The 20093-nt window shown below is 36.2% G+C and overlaps 1 protein-coding gene and 1 non-coding gene across 5 annotated transcripts in view; both read left to right on the top strand.

The window, feature by feature from the left end:
• NUP93 (nucleoporin 93) overlaps positions 1-8311 on the top strand; it is a 126109-nt gene extending 117798 nt beyond the window's left edge. For all 4 annotated transcript variants that reach the window (XM_031954539.1, XM_003757270.3, XM_031954540.1 and 1 more), the window contains 4 exons: positions 3054-3171; positions 3514-3597; positions 5052-5180; positions 8091-8311. In XM_031954539.1, coding sequence (XP_031810399.1) covers positions 3054-3171; positions 3514-3597; positions 5052-5180; positions 8091-8201 — 442 coding nt within the window. In that variant the 3' untranslated portion in view covers positions 8202-8311. The remainder of the gene's footprint in view (positions 1-3053; positions 3172-3513; positions 3598-5051; positions 5181-8090) is intronic.
• Positions 8312-16507: 8196 nt separating this feature from the next.
• Positions 16508-16657, top strand: MIR138-1 (microRNA mir-138-1). Its single transcript, NR_105678.1, has one exon. It is a non-coding gene; the product is annotated as a microRNA mir-138-1 (primary transcript).
• Positions 16658-20093: the final 3436 nt, after the last annotated feature.

Below are 20093 nucleotides of genomic sequence, written 5' to 3' on the forward strand. Positions count from 1 at the left end.
ATTCGATGATATTTGAATTGTTTCTTTCTGGCCCTTGCACTTGCAATATCATCTTCTTGATCTGAGAAATCTAGCATTGAGCTATAATATAACTGGGAGTTTTCATTTTTGGTTCTAGGACATTAGGACAGTTTTCCTTGATAAAATCTTGAAAGATGATATAGGCCCTTTTTTTGATCATGACTTTTATTTTTTTTTTTATTTTTGCTTTATTGTTTCTTGATGTCTCATAGTCTTTAACTTTCACTTACCCAATTCTAATTTTTAAAAAATTATTTTTTTCAGGAAGCTTTTGTACCTCCATTTCTATTTGACCAATTCCACATTTTAAGGAACTCTTCTCTTCATTGAATATTTTTATATCTTTTTCTGTTTGGTCAATTCTGCTTTTTAAGGCGTTTTTCTCTTCATTGGATTTCTGTACCTTTTTTTTAACATTTGTTCTATTTTGTTCTTTGAAGTATTATTTATTTTCTTCAGTATTTTTGGTGTCTCCTTTACCAACCTGTTAACTTTTCATTATTTTCTTATATCACTCTCATTTCTTTTCCCAATTTTTCCTGTCTCTTATTTGAATTTTGAAATCCTTTTTGACCTCTTTCATGAGTTCTTTTTGATTCTGAGACCAATTCATATTTTTCTTTGAAGCTTTGGATATAGGAGTTTTGACTTTGTTGTCTTCTAAGTTTGTTTTGATCTTCTTTGTCACCATAGTAATTTTCTATGGTCAGGATCTTTTTTGTTGTTGCTAGCTGATTTTCCTGGCTTATTTCTTGATTTTTAACTTTATATTAAAGTTGGACTTTACTCCCCAGAGTGGAGGAACCACTGTCCCAAGCTTCAGGTTCTTTGTGTAGCTGTTTTGAGAGCTAAATCTGGGAGCGTGGAAGTTTTTAGTTTTTCCAAGGAATTGTGATATGAGGAAAGGTGTGTTTATTCTTTTACCTGTGTTCTGGTCTGTGAGTGACTCTTTTCTGCCCTGTAACTATGACCATCCCCAGTCTCTTGTAACCACAAGCTCTAGTGTGCTTATGTTCTTCCTCAGCTTCAGACTGCAACCTGGGACTGGAACCAGAATCCATGTGTGGGCATAAAAAAAGAGTTTTGTCCTCAGTGCCAGCAAAACATGAAGAGTTGTATATATGTGTGTCTGTCTGCCTGCCTTCCTGTCTCTCTGTCTTAGAAAGTAATGATTTGGAAAATGGGGATAAAGGGAGAGTGTTAAGATTAAATTGAGTTGAATTGATTTAGAAAAACTAGATTGAAGTATGAAGTGGAACCAGTTGCTTTGATACTGAATGATTCATTCTTGATGCTCTTTTTACTTTTGGCTCTTGCAGTTGTTTGTTATGTTGCTCTTCCAGTTAGCTGGGACATGACCAAGTCTAATATCTTACTTTGTGCTTTCCCTATCTTTCCTTATGACTTCTGCCTCTGTGTGTGATTGTGTGTGTGTGTGTGTGTGTGTGTGTGTGTGTGTGCAGTCCACTTTTTTGCCCTTCAAAGTAGACTCAACTGAATTGGCCCTGAGAAATCTGCAGCTTATTCTGCTTGTTTCCACATTTGCTCTGGGACATGACTATGGTCCCAAAATAAAACCTATCTGTTTGAAGGCGATCCACACTTAGTGGTGCCAAACTATATTCTTAACCCACCAAAAATTGTCCTAAGATTGATTAGACAGATTAGGCACTGATTATAGCTATTGGTTCTCCAGTGAACTCATACCTTTGGCAGTATATAATAATTTGTTCATGTATTGGGAAAGTCTAGTTTCCCTAAATGTCCACAGATTATCATGAGTTTCCCTAAGAGGCAAAAGTATTATGCTATACTTTAAAAGTATTTTGATATTTAATTGTTCTTGTCTGGATTTTATTTGCAGGCATTATGCCATTTTAGGAACTTAAAAATTATTTTATAGGGTTGATCTCATAGAACTTCTCTGGTTTCCCCTAATCCCCTGGTGTAAACATAGAGGGATTGAACTAAATTAACTCTTAAGGTCTCTGCCTCCTCTAAAATTCTGTATTTTCTCATCTGTGAATATATCTGAATCTTATTTAAAAGTTGGTTTTATTTTCAATCCATACCATGCCAACTTGGAATAGAGTTCCATTAGTGTATTCCCTGCTGGACAAAGTAGAAATATTTTTATATGCCCTAAATTTAACTCTCAGAAGTTTCTATCTCATTTTGGAAATATGGAATATCCACCTGATGTTCCAGAATTGGGTATCCACCTTATACATCTTCTTTATAGACTTCAGACATAATCCGTTAGTCTTCAATCTCAAAAGGCAAAGAAGACTTAAAATATGTTTACTCTTTCATTATATGTGATATATAATGATCACCCATGTATCATCTTAGTCTTTTTAGTTCCTCTATTTTCCAATATTTGCCATGATGTATGGTGGCCAGTGTTTCACAAATAAATACACCATGTTTTTTTAATACATGAGGAAAATATCACTTTACTATTCTGTTTCTCTTTTTAATCTTTTCATACTGTAGCTTAACTTTCAAACTAACTGTAAACTTCAGAGGAACAGGGGCTAATTGTTCCAAATTGTGTATTTCTCATAGCACCTGTCCAAGTGCTCCATAAATTAGATACTTAATAAGTGCTTGTTGACTGGCTGGATTAAGAGGGAATGTTTCATTTTTGTTTTTATTTAAGATCTAATGAAAAATGTATTTGTGAAACTTTGCTAGGTAGTAAATTTGCTCCTTAGCCATGTATGTTTAAAAAAAGAAAGAAAGAAAGAAATGACAGTCTACCAAAGAGTCTCCAGTGACTTTTTGGACCATTTAATAAATTAAGCATGTTTTGTTCCTTAAGAATTTGTCACCAGAACTATGATAGTTGTTTGAAGAGCCATACTTTATGCATATTAAAATGTATTGGGTTCAAACCAAATGTATCAGCAAACTTATACCACATATCTAGGTGGTTTGTTTGCTATTTAAATCATGTTAGTGGGTTTTTTTTTGTTGTTGTTGCTAATTTACTACTAAAATTATAAACTTTTTTTTTTTTTGTCTTTCAGGTACAGAGCTCAGGGAATAAGTGCAAACAAATTCGTTGACTCCACATTCTATCTTCTGTTAGACTTGATTACATTTTTTGACGAGTATCATTGTGGTCACATTGACAGGGCCTTTGATGTAAGTTTGATGAGCTTTATTTAAAGTAGAGAGTAGCAAATGCCTTTGAAAACCCAAAACAGTTCACCATTTAAAAATAAATAAAATGCTACCAAGTCACCTGTTTGAGAAATATATGGAATTTCATTTTTTCCAGTGTCATACTTGAGAGATATTTTTAAATCTCCAAATTACATTTTCATTTTGTTTCAGTAAGATAAAATTAAAATTTTTAATATGTAAAAAAAAGAAAAGGAATAACCTTTAAGGCACATTTTAGAATTATTTCCATGATTTTAATATGGAAAAAATTAAATAGCTAAAATGTTTCATCCATGTTCTGGTTTTTTTTTTTTTTTTTAGATAATTGATCGCCTGAAACTTGTGCCCCTGAATCAAGAAAGTGTGGAAGAAAGAGTAGCTGCCTTCAGAAACTTCAGTGATGAAGTATGCACTTCTCTCTTTCTCCTCTGACATTTCTCTCATTATAAAGTTTGGTTTGTTTTGTTGCAACTAACGTTGCAACATATCATACATGTTCTCTTAAAGTAAATGAGATCTGTGTTGATCTAATTGGGTTTGATTTAAGTACTCTGGTGTTGGAGGCAATTAGATGGCACAGTGAGGGGAGTATGGGGCTTGAGGTCAGAAAGACATGAATTAAACTCCTGCCTCAGACTCTATAACCCTGTGTCAGCAGCTGTGTAACCCAGAGCAGGTAATTTAATGTTTCTCAGCTTCAGTTTCTTTACATGTAGAACAGGAATAATATTATCACCTGCTTCCCAGAATTGTTGAGAGGATCAAATGGGATAATACATGTAAAGCACTTTGCAAGCCTTAAGGCAAGCTATTATCAGATGTCACCATATTTCTAACCACCTGAAGATATTCCAGTCAGGTAGGAAGGACAGAAAAAGAATATGCAGTTTATTGTCATTTCTCCTATAGAGTCTTTTGGAATTGTCTTGGATCCTTATATTGCCAAGAAGAGCTAAGTCTGCTATAGTCGGTCATTGCTATGTGCTGTTTTAAATGCTTTAATTGTTCCTTCAAAAGAATATTTAATGTAAAATTAAGTACATATAAGAAACAGTTTCATTTGGATTGTGGGTTTTCCCCATCTTAACTTTGTTTTTTTCTTTTTAAAAAAATATATCCATAAAAGATCTGTTCTTTTTTTATAGAAGGGGCCAAGGCTGGCCTATGATAAGAAGACTAACTTGTTATGAATATCCCCAACCATATTCCCCCCCAAAATTCCTCATTAATGCTTGGAATGTAGAGAATTTTAAAATAAAAGGCCCTTAGAGATCATCTAGTCTAACTCCCTAATTTTATAGATTTTATATTATTTAGATCAGAAGTTAAATGATTTGTTTGAGGTCACACAGTTAATCATTCAGTGAATCAGGTATCTTTATATTAAGCATTTATTACATGCCAACTTTGGAGGTTACAAAGAAAGGCAAAAACAGTCTTTGCTTTCAAAAATACTCTAAGGGGGTAGACAAGATGCAAATAAAGAGGTACATACAAGATACATGCAATTGAAGGAAGGTATACTGAGAAGGAAAGACTCAAATACATGAGAAGACTGAGAAAATGCAAATACTCCTAAGAGAGTAACAGCTATCAGTGCTTAGTGATAATTGTTTTGTTTTCTTTCCAGAAAAAAGACACCAATATTTTCTTAATTGAAGATAAAGGCACAAAAATGGCAGGTGCCTGTTAAGTGTGGAAGTTTAGTTTGATGTCTTAGTCTTAATCTTAATTCTGATTGCCAATATATGTCTGCTGACAATGCACTTTGAGCACACTGCTTAGTTGAGGACATTCCTACTATTAATGCTATATCCTCTTTTCCTTCCTCGATTTATTTCTTTGTTTTGCTTACACAGGTCAGACATAACCTGTCAGAAGTGCTTCTTGCCACCATGAACATCTTGTTCACCCAATTCAAGAGACTAAAAGGCACAAGTCCATCTTCAACATCCAGACCTCAACGAGTTATAGAAGACAGAGATTCTGTAAGATCCTATTTTCCTCCAGAAATGATTCTGAGAAAATCATTTCTGGTTCTGCTATAAATGTGTGATTCTAACAGGTTTTCTATTCTCCAGTTTTCCTATAATTTCTAAGCATTAACAGTTGATCTATATAAAGGATATTAATTAGCCTAGTCTGTAGGATGAATCTTTGCATTAATGTTGTCAACCACTAGTGGGTTTTTTTTTTTTTTTTTTTTGGTTTTTGGTTTTTTCAAAACAAAGCAAGGACCTTTCTTAAGAAAATAAATGCTCTAATTTAAAAATAGAACTTTTAAGGGAAAAAAAAGTTTAGACTCGGTATCAAAGGCATTTTCATTAAGGTGAATTTTCCCTCTCAATGCAGATTGCAGCCACATAGTTCTCATATATCATTTAATGTCTCTTGTTGGGCCTTTCCCAATTTAGTAAAATATACAAGAACTTGAAATCCACTAGCACAGCCATTGAAGCCCTTACCCATCATTATGTCCACATCATGACAAGGCAATAGAGTGAGACTTTTGACATATTGTCCCTAAACATAATTTATATTTGGAGTTTGAAAACTTCCAAATCACCTGAGCAGGCTCTTGATGCTGATATGTTAAGTTCTAGTTCATAAAAAGGAAACCGCATCTGAAAAAAAAATGCTAGGATAGTCTTAGTCCTAATACTAACATTACAAAATTCTTGTAGCTTATGTTCTTATATAAGAAGTTAAATCAAACCTTTTTGCTTAGTAAAAATAAAATATTTGATGCAGTAAAACTTTGGGACAGCTATGGGGCGCAGTGGATAGAGTACCAGCCTTGAAGTCAGGAAGACCTGAGTTCAAATCTGGTCTCAGACACTTAACACTTCCTAGCTGTGTGACCCTGGGCAAGTCAATTAAACCCAATTGCCTCAGTTTAAAAAAAATTTTTTTTAGGAAAACAGAGAAAGAAATTGAAATATTTTATCCATTTTTTTTTCCTTCAGCTTATCTTTGAATAAAAGTTTCCTCAAACTTAACTGGCATTAGACAAAACAGTAGTAGACTTAGCTTCATTGAAAAGTTTAACCATTGTGTTCTAAAATGTTTAGTATTTCTATATAATATTAGAATTTCAATTGCAAAACATGTAATTAATGGGCCATAAGAATTTTCATCCTGAAAAACATTGAGGACATTACCCCAAAACCCTTTCTTTTAAGTTTCATAATAACCCAGGGGGTTATGATGGATAAGCATCTTCTGAGGCCATCTGAATCCCTCTTCCGTTAAGCCAAGGTCAAAGACAACAGGAGCTAAAAGTGTGGGTCTGTCGCTTGTGTTTTATATCATATCTTCATATTTGTTACTCACCTTACCTTCACCTTTATACAAATCTAATTTTGTTTCGACTTGAACCTCCATCATTCTTAACCAACTTTTTAACCAACCCTTTTATTAGATGAATAAGCTTAAGAGAATAGGAAGGTGGGGATGTATATTAGTAGCTATAAAATATACCCAGGCCAATTTTTTCACATCTTAAATGCATCATTTGAAAACCAGTTAAATTGGCTGTAGTCCTAGGGCACCTTTTTTTTAAAAAGCGCCTAAACTTGTCCTCTTTACTGTAATGAGAGTTTTGAAGATGGCATTACCTACCCAGAAAACAGCTATTTGAATTTAAAGTGAAAGAACCATCTGATAAGGTAGTCCATTTGCCAAATGTCAGATATATTTTGTATTATATTGAAACAGCTGGGAACACATTCACTCCAACTTCAAATCTAGCTTAATTATATTTTTGAAATAGAGTCTATATATTTTTAATCAGGTTTTAGAGAACAACTAATAAGCACTTTTCTGGCATCTAAAATTTCCCTGTTGAGGCAGCTTACTCAGTTAACCTTCTCATCTCCCCATTCTCTTCACCACCCTCCACTTCAGTTTTAAGCAGAAGTGTTTCTTCTGCCTCAGTGTTCATCAGTTAATTGTAGAAAATGTTCTATATTTGTAAACTTTTAATGTTTTTTCTCTATCTTGTCATAATTCCAGAGTGGGTATTTTTAGTGTATACCTTTTCATTCCAATTAATGTTTTTCTTTTCTGTTTCCATAGGGCTCTGGGGTAGGCACCAGATATTCATTCATATGGGACATTTGCAATTCCACAATCCTAAACTTAACATATTTATTTGTTAATTCTACAAAAGTTACCATCCCAAGTTTCTTTGTTCCATATTCCATACTTTATTTTTTATAGAGAGTAAGCATTACACTATTTTTAATTGCTAATGGATACACTGCCATTTAGACTTATAGAACAATCACATCTCCCCTGTTTTATTTCCTGAGAATATCATATAAACATCTGCTTTATTCTGGAAAAGGAGGCAGCAGCCTTGACTACCCTAAGAGGATACCAAACTGGTCCTTTTATAGAGAAGAGGAACAGAAGGATAGAAAAAAGAATAGGTAAAGGAATAGGAAGGAAAAAAGAGCCAAGACTGGATTTTCTGGGATGGAATGGTTAAACAAACAAACAAACAACAACATAAGAAATCAGCTCATTTGTTATAGGTGGCTTACATCCACTTAGGAAAGTAGATTTGACTACAAGACAGTTGTTCTATGGTGTGTCAAAGCAGTGGTGCATTTTGAGGAGAATGGCTTGTTAATTTATAGACAGTATAAGGCCTCCATCTATGACAAATGTAAATAATCCTGATTGCTAAATAATCCTTTTTTTCAAGAAAAGCTAATTCATTTAACCAGTTAAATTTTACTTACCGAACACAAGAATTAATAATCATTATCTAAGAACATAAGAAATGCTATACATGCTCAGCCAGTTCAGAACATGGTGGTAACTCTCTACACATTGATGCCACGTGTGAAAACTAACTCCGAGGGTTTTTTTCCCTCCCCTCTTTCTCATAGCAACTCCGAAGTCAAGCACGAGCATTGATTACGTTTGCTGGGATGATCCCCTATAGGACATCAGGAGACACAAATGCAAGACTGGTGCAAATGGAGGTCCTTATGAATTAAGAGAGTAATCATATGTTGTTATTAGTACATCAAAGAGATGGGCCCCATTTATTTTATTTTATTTTCTATTCTGTATTTTTCTCAACACAAATAAATTTCTTTGATTTGTATTTCCTTTAAACATCCTTTTTATTTTCATTGTTTTGTCTTTTTAAATTTTTTTTAAGTTATTATTTGTGTCTTGTAGAAGAACTGTTAGTAGGCCTATACCCATGAGAGAAAAGAAAATAGATTTGATTTGGGGAAATTAAAAGTATGAAAATTTCATCAAAATGAGCAAACAGCATTTGGGAAAACACTATTATTGATATTGAATGTTTAGAGACTAGGACACATGACAGTAATCATCACTACTAATAACAGCTTACATTTATGTAGTTATATATAAACTCCATTTAAGTTATATAGACTCCAAAACTATTTTCTGTCATTATCTCATCTCAGTATCACCACAGCTCAGGGAGGGAAGTATGAGCACTACCTTTTATAGATGAGGAAACTCAGGTCCAGAGAAATTAAAATGGCTGAGTAGAGGCTTGAGAGCCTCTGTTTGCTCATAGGTGTCTGTAGAAGGTGAAAAGGAGAAAAACAAATCCTTGGAGTTATAGGTGTCAAGTTGATCATGATGGGATAAGGAAGAATTCTTTGATCTTAGGTGGAATGATTTAGGACTTAGTGATAAAGTGAAGAATAGGGATACTTTGGATAAGCCATCTAGTGTTTGTATATCTATATACACAGCCTGAAGCTGTGAGACCTACTAAAAATCATGTCTGTATAACTAAAGAAATTGCTAAGTCATCTTGACAGAAGACTTTTTTTGATAGTACTTTTTAAAGGAATTAAAACCCATTGATAGAGAATGGACCGCATTATCATAATTTACCAAATGAAAATGTAAGGCAGTGCCTCTGAAGTTTCCATGTCTCCAGGGGAAAATGTGCCTTCTTCTGCAATCAAAGAGAAAACACTTGGTAGTTGATCAGTTTAGGACTGGCTAGGATCCAGTTTATAGTTTTGTTGTTGGGTTTTTTGTTTTTTTTTTTAAAGAAAAAAACTAAAAGAAGATGGGGGTCAAAATGATTATAGATCATTGTTCAGAGGTAGGAATCAGATTTCGAGGCAAATATTATATTCCTTTGATTTTCTTAAACCAGCCCTGGCTGCCCATCTTTAAAGTGAAATTTGAATTAGAACCTGTAAACTCTTTCCAAGTTGAATCTTAAGTTTTATCAAATTTAAGACATACTAAAAGAATTAAGTGTCTATTCACATAGAGTGATTTACAAAATATATTTGAAATGGGCTTGACCTCCTGGAAACTCATGTTCAGTTACTTTGTGTCATTCATTTAGTGATCCTTCATTAAATATGCAGTGCTCTAGAATACACTGGTGATATTTATCAGATCAGTGCTCAAAGTAGCCATTAGTTTATATCACAGAATCAGAAATTTAGATCTCTACAGAATCTATACAGTATGGTATTAGAATCTGAACCTTTAATTTCACAGATCAGAAAAGTGAGACTCAGAGAGAAATGGTGTGATTTGCCCTCGTTCACATAAGTGGTCAACAGCAGAGTAAGGGTTGAATCCAAGTCCTCTGACTCCCAAGTCCAGTGCTCTTGCCAATATGTTAAATGGATAATGCTTCTTTATTTAGCCCTTGAAATTTTATAAAGAATTTCATATATATTATCTCTTTGGGGGATAACAACAGTCCTATGGGTAAGTATTGTTTCCCTTTTATACAGAAAAAAAAAAGCAGGCTCAGAGAGAATAAATTGCCCATAGAGAATAGTATGAGTCAGGTGTGGGATTTGAACCCAGTTCTTCATGTTGCCAAATCCAGAACTTAACTATGCCACACTGCCTCTGGGACAAAGCCTATGAACTCTTTCTTAGAAATGTTTTTAGATCCACAGAATAAAATATATAGGATTATGAAGGAAACCAGTTATATTGAAATAGAGTTATCAAGTCATTTTTTTAAAGTACAAGTTCATAGACTCCAGCTTAAGAACCCCTGCTTTCATTTGAATAGAATTGTCTCATATTCTGAATTTCTCAGTGACAGATTAATAGTTATTATGTACATATTAACCAATAGCCTGCTTATTACTTTTCAGCTTTATATATGTGATCATTGTGTTTTTCCATTAAGCATTCTGCCTCATTAAATGTCTGCAAGATTTTCTTTTAGCCATAATTTTATATCATCTGGGAGATGGTACATTTAATGCCAAGGTAGAAAAGAGAAAACTACTCTTACCAAAATACTGATAAATGAGGGTTTTTAAATGTATGACATTTTATAATGAAGAAAACTCTGGAGGTTAGATAAACTCTGTGATCAACAAATTGGAGGCACTAGATAATTTGCAAAATGTCTAATGGAAATGTACATTTTATTATCCAGCTTGTGGAACTTGAATTTTTTAGCTCATGAAGTAACCAGGGCATTTTCCTCCTGAGGAACCCTGAGATCATATATTGACACTTGGGTACTTTTGGGTATACACACTGAATTCCTGCCTCCTGACTTGTATTCCACTTTTTATTTGAATATCAATGCATGTAGTTAATTTGCACAAAGCAGCCAACTTTCAATTCTGCTACACTAATTACTCATATTCTAGATGATGAAGGCCCTTTGCTTTACCCCCGGGCCACTTTTTTTATCAATTTTACTATTTACCATTCCCTAGGGGAGAAGTGGAACTGAGTTATTTTATTATTCTTACCTATTTAAAGCTCAGATGAAACTGCTGAAGAGAAAAGATGTTAAGATTATGCTTTGAAATGGAGACTTGGAATATACTTTGTTTTATTCGTCCATACTGCCATCAGTTCCCTTCCTACTGTTTGTAATTGAGAATTGGCTGTGGTCCCAGATGTCTACAAAAAATGAAGCACTATATTTACTTGTCAACCTGTGTATATTTGACAGACTGCCAAATGTCCTATGCCAAGGTCACTTGTATTAGAAATATTTCATGTCCTAAACTAGAGACAGGTAAACCAGTTTGTCTCAACGCTAAACTTTTGAAGCCTCCCCTTACTACTTGGCCTCTTCAGTATAATATCCTTCTGCCCTGTACTATCTGTGCAGTGATTACTTGGGAAAACTTACTTGTCTTAGTTCTAATTATTTCTGTTGCAACAGCACAAGAATTTGATACTTTCAAAAATATCAAGTAGCCATCACCCCTGGGTTTTTTTTAAGAAGAGAAAGTACAGGCTGCCCCTAATAGGAGAAGGAAATTGTAGAGGTATTAAATTTTGCTTTAGTAATGGGCTGTGTGTGTGTGTGTGTGTGTGTGTGTGTGTGTGTGAAGAGAGAGAGAAAGAGAGAGAGAGAGAGAGAGAGAGAGAGAGAGAGAGAGAGAGAGAGAGAGAGAGAGAGAGAGAGAGAGAGAGAGAGAGAAGATTCTAATGGAACTCTGGCATTGGACTTAAAAGCAATTAAATGTGCTTTGTGTCTCAGTTTTATTGCCTTTAACTGTGGCTTCCTTAAACCTTCAAGTCTCTGGTGGGGAGGGCAGTTCTGGTTTCTGTTCTCTTACCCCAGTTAGAGGACAGGAGTAGGACCCAAGTAGCAGGGACACAACGTGACAGGCAATTCACGTTGGGTGGCCTAACTGTGTCTCTTCATTTGGGAAAGCTCTTTGCAAGGCCAAGTTATTTGTGAGCCATTTGGAAGGTGTATGCTGGTCCCAATCCAGCTGTCTCTGCTGGCACATGTCATACTGTTGAGAGGCCTTTGCCATGTGGCACCAGATGATTGCAAGCACTCTTGCTAAAGTGGATTCCTGTGATTTGTTTCAGCCTCTGTGGTATTACAGATGATGAAAATTATATTGCAAGATAGATTTACTTTAGAGGGAAAGGAGATACTAAATGGAATTAGGCACTGGAATACCTGGGAGAAGAGCCATGCTATGTGATTGTGTGCCCAGCAGTGACCTTGGCTATCATGAACAGCAATAAGATTTCTGCACCAAGAATTTCAAATTAAGTGAAATTTATAAATTGGGGGGAAGAGGGAGAATGAGACATTCAAGGTCCTTTTTGATTTGTGTTTTTTTTTTTTCTTGAGAAAAGAGACAAATGAACTTTTGTTCTATATAATCTGCCTTATTTCCATCTGTCCTTATTTCCCTAATTTTTAATGTGTGTCACTGGTGTAATTGCAGACATTGCTGTGGATAGTTGTAATCTGCATGACCTTTCCCATAAAACAGTTCCTTTTTAAGGATGCTTCCTTTCTGAAAATCTGAAAAAAAACTATTTGTTCTTTCCAATGAAAAATTCAGCGAAAAAGTTAATACCTTGGGAGTAGAGAGAGATGGATTCTGATGACATCTCTACTACTAAGTTATGTGATTTGAGCAAGTCATTTCACTTTATTTAACCCCAGATCTCATTTCAAAAATGAAAATGGTTAAGTAGAAATATCTGTGGCCCTTTGTAGCTTCAAGATTTTAGGTTTCTAAATTAGAAAATACCTGAAAAATAAATCAGGAAAAGTCACTTTCTGACCTATTAGTGTTAACAAAAAAAGTCTCTAGGCCCACAGTTGACTACCCAGAACTAGTGCTAATTTTATCCCCTTAAATGAAAGAGGGATCTCAGATCATCTAATTTCAATCATCTGGGCCAATTTAGGTATCCATGTAAAGGAAGTTGCAGCCCAATCTATCCTACTTTCTCAGTACCTCCTAAAAATCAGGTGCCTGGAAATGAACACAGTAGCTGAGACTTATTCTGACCATGGTAGGATATATGGTGAGGCCATCATCTTCCATGTTCTGGACATGCTATAATTCAAAAAGCAGCCTAAAATGATGTTACTTTTTCTCTTGTGTTATTATACTGGTAGTTCATATTGAATTTGTAATTAAGGAAAGTCCCTACATACATGTACTGTGCAAAGCAGTGTTTTGAAGCAAGATCCTGAAACTTAAATGACTGGCTCAGTTCTAGTAGAACTTAAGACACTATAGCATTTTTCTCCCATGAGGGATTAGGAGAAGGTCTCACCCAACACATTTCAAACTGCACCCTGTTAGCTGTGATGTTTCACACTTAGCGAAAATCAAGATTGCCTTTGGCTGTGGTATGGTGTTTAGAAGAGAAGGCGAAGTATTTTCAGTGGCCACACATCCCTGTCCAATTTTAGAAAAATGGTTTTATGTAACTGAGAAAAGAGAAGACAGAGGAAGCTGTATCAATTGTACTTTTTAAAAGATTCCATTTAGTCATTTAGTTAGATGTGAAGCTAGAAAAAAGCTTGGAGGTCATTTAGTCTGACCCCAACATAGGAGGAAATTAAAGCCCCAAAAGACTAAGTAATTAAGTTTTCATACTGGTAGTAAATATCAAGATTTGAGCTTGTGAAGAGGTCTTCCTGATTCCAGGCCAGAACTCTTATCTACTGTATCTCCCAGCTGCCCTAGTTGAGACACTTTACAACATTATCTTACAGTAAGTTCTTGCTTCTTAGCATCTTAGCCCTGTTAGTGGTCATATTTCTATTCATAGCAAAGTTATGTCTATATTGTGAGACTTTTGGAAGAGATGGGAAATGTTTGGTTGTGGTGATAAATGCAAGGTAGGTGGGCCCCTCCAATGGAGAAGTGGACCACCTCACTCCAGAGGAACTGATTGATTCTCCTTATGTGGTACCTCATTTGGTGCATGCAAACAATGTGCTACTATATTAATAATGTTATGACTGCTGTCTCTTTTTGTGGCTGGGAAAGACTGTTGTGGGATCATCTTATTCCATTAGCATTCTCTTTTCCAGTCAGTCAAGTCCCAAACTGGAATGAGTAGAGTAGAGGTAGCTCAGCCAAGCTGCCATCTCAGAATGAACAAATTATCACTTTTCTCATCTTTTCCAGCTTCACTCTAGCCTTGTTAAATATAACATGTGAGTGTCATCTAGGACTTCACCAGCTGGTGTTGGTCATATCTGCCAATGAAAAACACAGGGCCAATTACTTGACTTTGGGGTCCCAGAAGGCAGTCCTTTGCCATGTAAAGTTCCCCACGGAGAGACTGGATACTCACTTTTTGGAGATAAAGAAGGTACTTTCCTTTTGGAGGTAGGAGTTTGGATTATATGATCTGTAAGGACCATCCCACTTTTAAGATTATGTGATTCTTCATTCTATTCCTCACTCCAGAAAAGCAAAATCTTTTCCTTTGTCCATACCTTGATGTTCTTATTGGTTTAAAAAAAAAAAAAAAAAAAAAAAAAAAAGGTTGGATTTGATAATCTAAGTTCTTCCTGGTGGTAAGGATATAATCATCTTCAGGTCTGCCACCCTAATCTTGTTACAATCAATTTAAGAGGAATTGACTATGGATCAGTCTTTTTCTTATTATTTTCTAGTGTCATAGGTAATTAGTACTGTCAGATTTTTTAAGCCTTCCTAATTTTTTTATATAATTTTCCCTAATTTTTTCTATGTCCTCAGAACATTTTTTTTTCTTGAGGGTTTATAAGACAGGTGGCATCCCCATTTGACAAGAAAATAAGCACTGAGAGGCAAAAGAATTTGCCCAAGGGCTTACCTGTACAGAAGTTAGTGACAGAGCTGGGTTTGGAACCCTAATTTGTTTCCACTGGGTTACGCTGAAATGATAGTTTGTACTTTCAGCTGTACACCCTGTCATGGAACCATAGGAATTTAAATTTAGAGAGAAGTCATTTAGTCCAAACTCTCTACCACATTTCCAACGAGATCATCCAGCTGCCTTTTAGAAGGGCCTCCACTAATGAGGATCTTCTTACTTTTTTCATAGATCGCAGATATAGAGGGCAGAGGGATCCAAGATGAGGAAGCCTAGGAGAATGAAGGGGTTTGCCTGAAATCACACAACTATCAGGGTTGAACCCAAGCCCTGTGGATTCCAATTATATAGGAGTGCTCTTTCTACTGCATCTTGGGCAGCTTTCTCACCTGCCCTCTACATTGTAATACTGCTCTGCTTAGAGGAAGAAGCAGAGACTAAGCTAGTAATAACTGATATCCCAGACCCCACCACTCAAATGCTGCAATGCTAGGTCAGAGACATCTGTCCCCTATAGGCATCTAGTCTTTAATTGCCATCCTAGAGAAATGAAAAATGAGTCCAATTAAAATCATTCTGATATGAAATATCCTACTGAGGGTTTCTTGTGTTAGCAGGTTAATAAACTTAATAATTTAATAAAGCTTTTGCTCAAATATTAGTGTGAACATGTATATAAATAGATTCATTAGGCATTAATCAGCTTCCACTGTTTGAAACCTTTGTTGCCCAGTTATTTGGTTCAGATCTGTGCTGTATGTCCAATGGGATCCAGCTTTTTGAGAGAAATAATAAATGTCAAATCTGAGAAGGGCCATAGAAAGCATTTAAAATATTTCCTTTCTTATTTATGATTTTAAAATTGGTGAGAATTGTATTAGAATAGTTCTGTTAAATTAAAATTGGCTTCTAGAAGATTTCAGTCATTTTTTCAGCCATACTACTCAAGAAAAAGTAAATAAGCATGTGCTGATTTTTTTGTTTGGGAGGAAAAAAAAAGAAAGATATCCCACTGAAATTCATAGGTCTAACAGAATGACTGCACTTCCCCAAATTGGTTTTTTGAGGGGGAGGGATATAGTAAAGTCCCAGGACATGTTTAAAAATAAAAGAATAAGGGGCGGCTAGGTGCTGCAGTAGATAGAGCACCAGCCCTGAAGTCAGTAGAACCCAAGTTCAAATTTGGCCTCAGACACTTAACACTTCCTAGCAGTGTGACCCTGGGCAAGTCACTTAACCCCAATTGCCTCAGCAAAAAAAAAGAAGATAGATAAATAAAAGAGCTATAAAGGATAGGGAAATTAGTTTAACTCATTGGCAATTGGAATAGGGCAAATGAGGGAAACTAACTGGCATCGTGATGAGCTGATTACTTAGCATGTTTAAAACTATTACTAAAGATACTTCTTTCTATTGCTACCTAAATTCATTTTGGTCAGGGCTGTCCTTAACTGAAAATTTCTCCAGCTAAGCTTGGATCCTAGAGAAGACAATGCACACCTAGCCCTGGAGAAGCCAACAGTTTCCTCTGTGGAAAAGCATCAGCCATTTAGCTCAAACCCAGAGTCAAAGAGTTAGACTACTGACACAAATAAAGGGGAACCTCACTTTATAGGAGGGCATGAAAAGGATGTGGGCTTTTCTACTTGTCTGTCTCTAAAGATGATTTGCCTTGCTGCTGACCACATCACCGCATCGGGAAGGGGCAGGAGCCCCAGAGCCTCAGCCCCCACAGATTCTGGTACGTTGCTGCAGCTGGTGTTGTGAATCAGGCCGACAAGCAGCTCATCCTATTACCCGGCTATTTCACCACACCAGGGTTGCATCATACCGCTCTCCTTCAGAAGGCTGAGAAGACGCATGGAATCCAGCCCCAGACATCCTCTGTATTGCTGCAACGAGTCTGCCATTTGTTGAGTGTTGCTACCATTGAGTGTTCCATTCTGAGTGCTGCTCTTTCTCCTCTCCCTGGTCTCTTAATAAATCTGCAGAAGTCAGGGGGTTGTGTATGTGTGTGTATGTGCTTTCTTGGATATTCTAGCTACAGGACTGAAAGTGATCCATGATTTGGGGTGGCAAAGTCAAATCTGGATTTCCTGAGGCCTCTGGAAGAGAGATCATTCTCTATTTTCTTGGGATTAGGGACTCTCAACTAAACAACCCATAAATTCTAATTTTTTTATGGGTTTCTCACCAGTGGTATGTCGACTAAATTGACATCATTTTGCCTCCCCTGCCTAAATTGACCTAAGATGATGTCATTTGCCCACCACCACCACCAAAGGTAGAAATCAGATAAGCAGTTATGGCCTTACAATGGCCCCTAAAAATAGTGAGAACGCTGGCCTACCCTGGATCTGGGTTGGGGCAGAGGACAGGAGGAAGTGGTTCAGAAGAATTAGCAAATTCTATCCAAATGTCTGCTAGGAATCCATCCTTCAACTTCATCCCATAAGTGAGATTAGCTCTTTTTGTGGGATACTCTATACAGAGAGGTATATTTGATGAGCCTGAAGTTGTCAAAAAGGTGAGTTAACCCATTCCAACTTTTAAAGAGGAGGAAGTACCAATCAATCTGTTAGGTATTGATTGCAAAGTCTAAACTGAAATTATAGCTGTTCACAAAGGGCTCACAAAGTAGAGGTAACACACATTTTTACATACAAAATGGAGATGAAAAGTAGGGAGGGAAGAAGACACTAGCAGCTATTGGAGGGGGGATTGACCAAGTCAAAAGAGATTTCATGAAAAAGGCAAGCTAAGCCTTGAGGAAACTCACTGTTCTCCTGTGTTCTTAATGAGGATTTTTTTCCTCCTTCAAACTTAGATTGAAGTTCATATGAGGTGGTTACAAAATTACTCAGTCACATGGAAATTTCAGAGCAGCAAGAGATAACATCTGCAGAAAGACACCAATGGGAGTAAATTAATAACTTCCCTCCCCCACACAAGTCATTGGGGAGTGAAGTGAATGGAAAATTGCTGAGTGGGTGGGGAAAATTGGGCTGCTCTTTAATGGGGCATGAGCCCCTTCATGACTTTGAAAGCCCTAGAGGCATACTTGAGAGCTCACCTGCTACTGGTTTTTCTCACCCTTTTCTGCTTAGCTGGTGGGGGAAATTGCCACTTCTGCAAGACAGTGATTCCAGATGTGAGTTTTTTGGAGTTTTTGGACTTGTCCTCAGGACAAAAATAGGGTGGTGGGGAACGTCCTTCATTGTTAAAAGAGGCTTGTTGACCCTGTGACCCATTGAGGGGATTCAAATCTCACGAGGTCTCCTCATTCTAAAAGCTGTAGCTAAGACAAACAAAAACTAGACCAAGGAGGTTTGGGAACCACCACAGTCACCTCAATCATTGTTGACACACATTCCTCTCCTAAAGTAAGAGAAAGTCTCAAGTCATCTAATAGGTTAAAGGATAGCTTCAAACCTGAACTGGAGAGATGAAAGCAAGGAACAAGTTAGTCAAACTCATTCTCGTGTGTCTTCAGCTTTCCCTTTGCTAACCAATTTCTCTTTCTACTAACCTCATTTGCCTAGTGGGTTTTTTTTTTAATTTGTATTCCTCTCTTTTGTTTTACATTCCCAACTGTATAAATCCCTCCTTAGCCTCCTAGATAGCTATCCCTTATCACAAAGCATTTAAAATAAACAAAACAGTTTAGAAAAATTAATCATATCTGTAGCGTTCCATACAGTCTTCCTCCTTTATTACCAAGCTTAATCATTATACTATCACAATTTTCAGTTTTTTTGTTTTTTTTTTACTTAGGTCTTTTTAATATATATTGTTTTCCTGATAACTTGACTTTGCATCAGTTCTTCCCATGATTATCTCTATTCACCTTATTCATCATTTTTTTTTTAGCACAATAATATTCTGTTTTATTCAGGTACCACAACTTGTTTTGCCATTCTCCAATCAGTGACCATTTTTTTTGTTTCCAGTTTGTTGCTATTACAAAAAAAAAAAAGTACTTTTATAAACATTTCAGTCTTTATGGGGATTTTGTTTTTATTAGTGACCTCTTTAGAGACAGAGGCAGCCTTGAAGCCAGAAAGACTTGGGTCTTCTTATATTTGATAAATCCTGGCTTTGTGAGCCTCAGCAAATTATTTAACTTCTCCATGCTCTATACAGTTCTCAGAAAAGGTACCGTTCTACAGTAGAGAGTTTCCTGTGCTGATGAAATGCCAGGTCCATTCCCTATCCCCTATCCCTCCTTGGATATAAACCTTTTCAGATCTCATGCAAGTGGATGGCCATCTTAAGTCATTTTCTTTTGAATTAATTTCAAATTGCTTTTCTTAAGGATTGGACCCAATCCATGACTCTACAAAAAGTGCATTTCACTAAAAATGGAAATTTCTACTAAACAGTCTTTGCACAAGTTTGCATTTTCAAAACTGATTAGTCTCACTTTTGCCATGAACCATTTTCAGAGTTTAGCCACTTAGTTCTGTCTTCTCAAAGTGATGAAAAGAAGGCTTTATAAAATGTTAAGTTCACATCCAAACTCTTCTATTATCACTCTGGGCAAGCCACTTAACTTCTTATTATTGTGAAATTAGAATTAAATTCACTCAATTACTGACTCCTCTGCATGTACATAATCCACCGATGGCTCACATATTATGATCCTGGGTAGATCACTGAACCAGAGACTGAAGCAGCTAAAACTATAAGTTAAAAAGAGTGACTGATCTGTACTGATAGAAAAAATTTCTGTATTAGAAGTGTCCTTTGTCAATGAAATCACAGGACTGAATCCAAATAAAGAAGTTCTGTTATTGGCAAATTCCAGCCCCTACTTTCTGGTCATCCAGCAGGTGACCTGCTGACCAAAGGAGCCCTACTTTACTCAGGGGGAATAAGGAAGGGGAAACCTTCCTGAGATTTTTAACAGAACGATCTTTCATTAACTAAGGCTACATGAATTGTGAACAATGTAAAGCTTCTGGCTTTGTGAAAGAACTTAACAAAGCTTGGGTCTATTGACTTGACTGTGAAAGCAAGTTCTCTTTCATGAAACTATTGAAAGCTCTATGCAGCCCCCACATGGGAATTTTCTTTTTCTTTTCTTTTTTTTTTTTTGCTGAGGCAGTTGGGGTTAAGTGACTTGATAGGGTCACACAGCTAGAAAGTATTAAGTGTCTGAGACCAGATTTAAAGGAATTGTCTAATGTGGTTACTGTCACTGAAAGAAAGGTGGCTACCTCTGACTCAGTATCCGCAGCCTTTTCCATCTTAGCCTTCCAGCTCTTCAATCGATGTCATTCAGTCATTTCATTTATGCCCAACTCTTC

The sequence above is a fragment of the Sarcophilus harrisii genome, chromosome 2 (assembly GCF_902635505.1).
Source record: "Sarcophilus harrisii chromosome 2, mSarHar1.11, whole genome shotgun sequence".
NCBI lineage: Eukaryota > Metazoa > Chordata > Mammalia > Dasyuromorphia > Dasyuridae > Sarcophilus > Sarcophilus harrisii.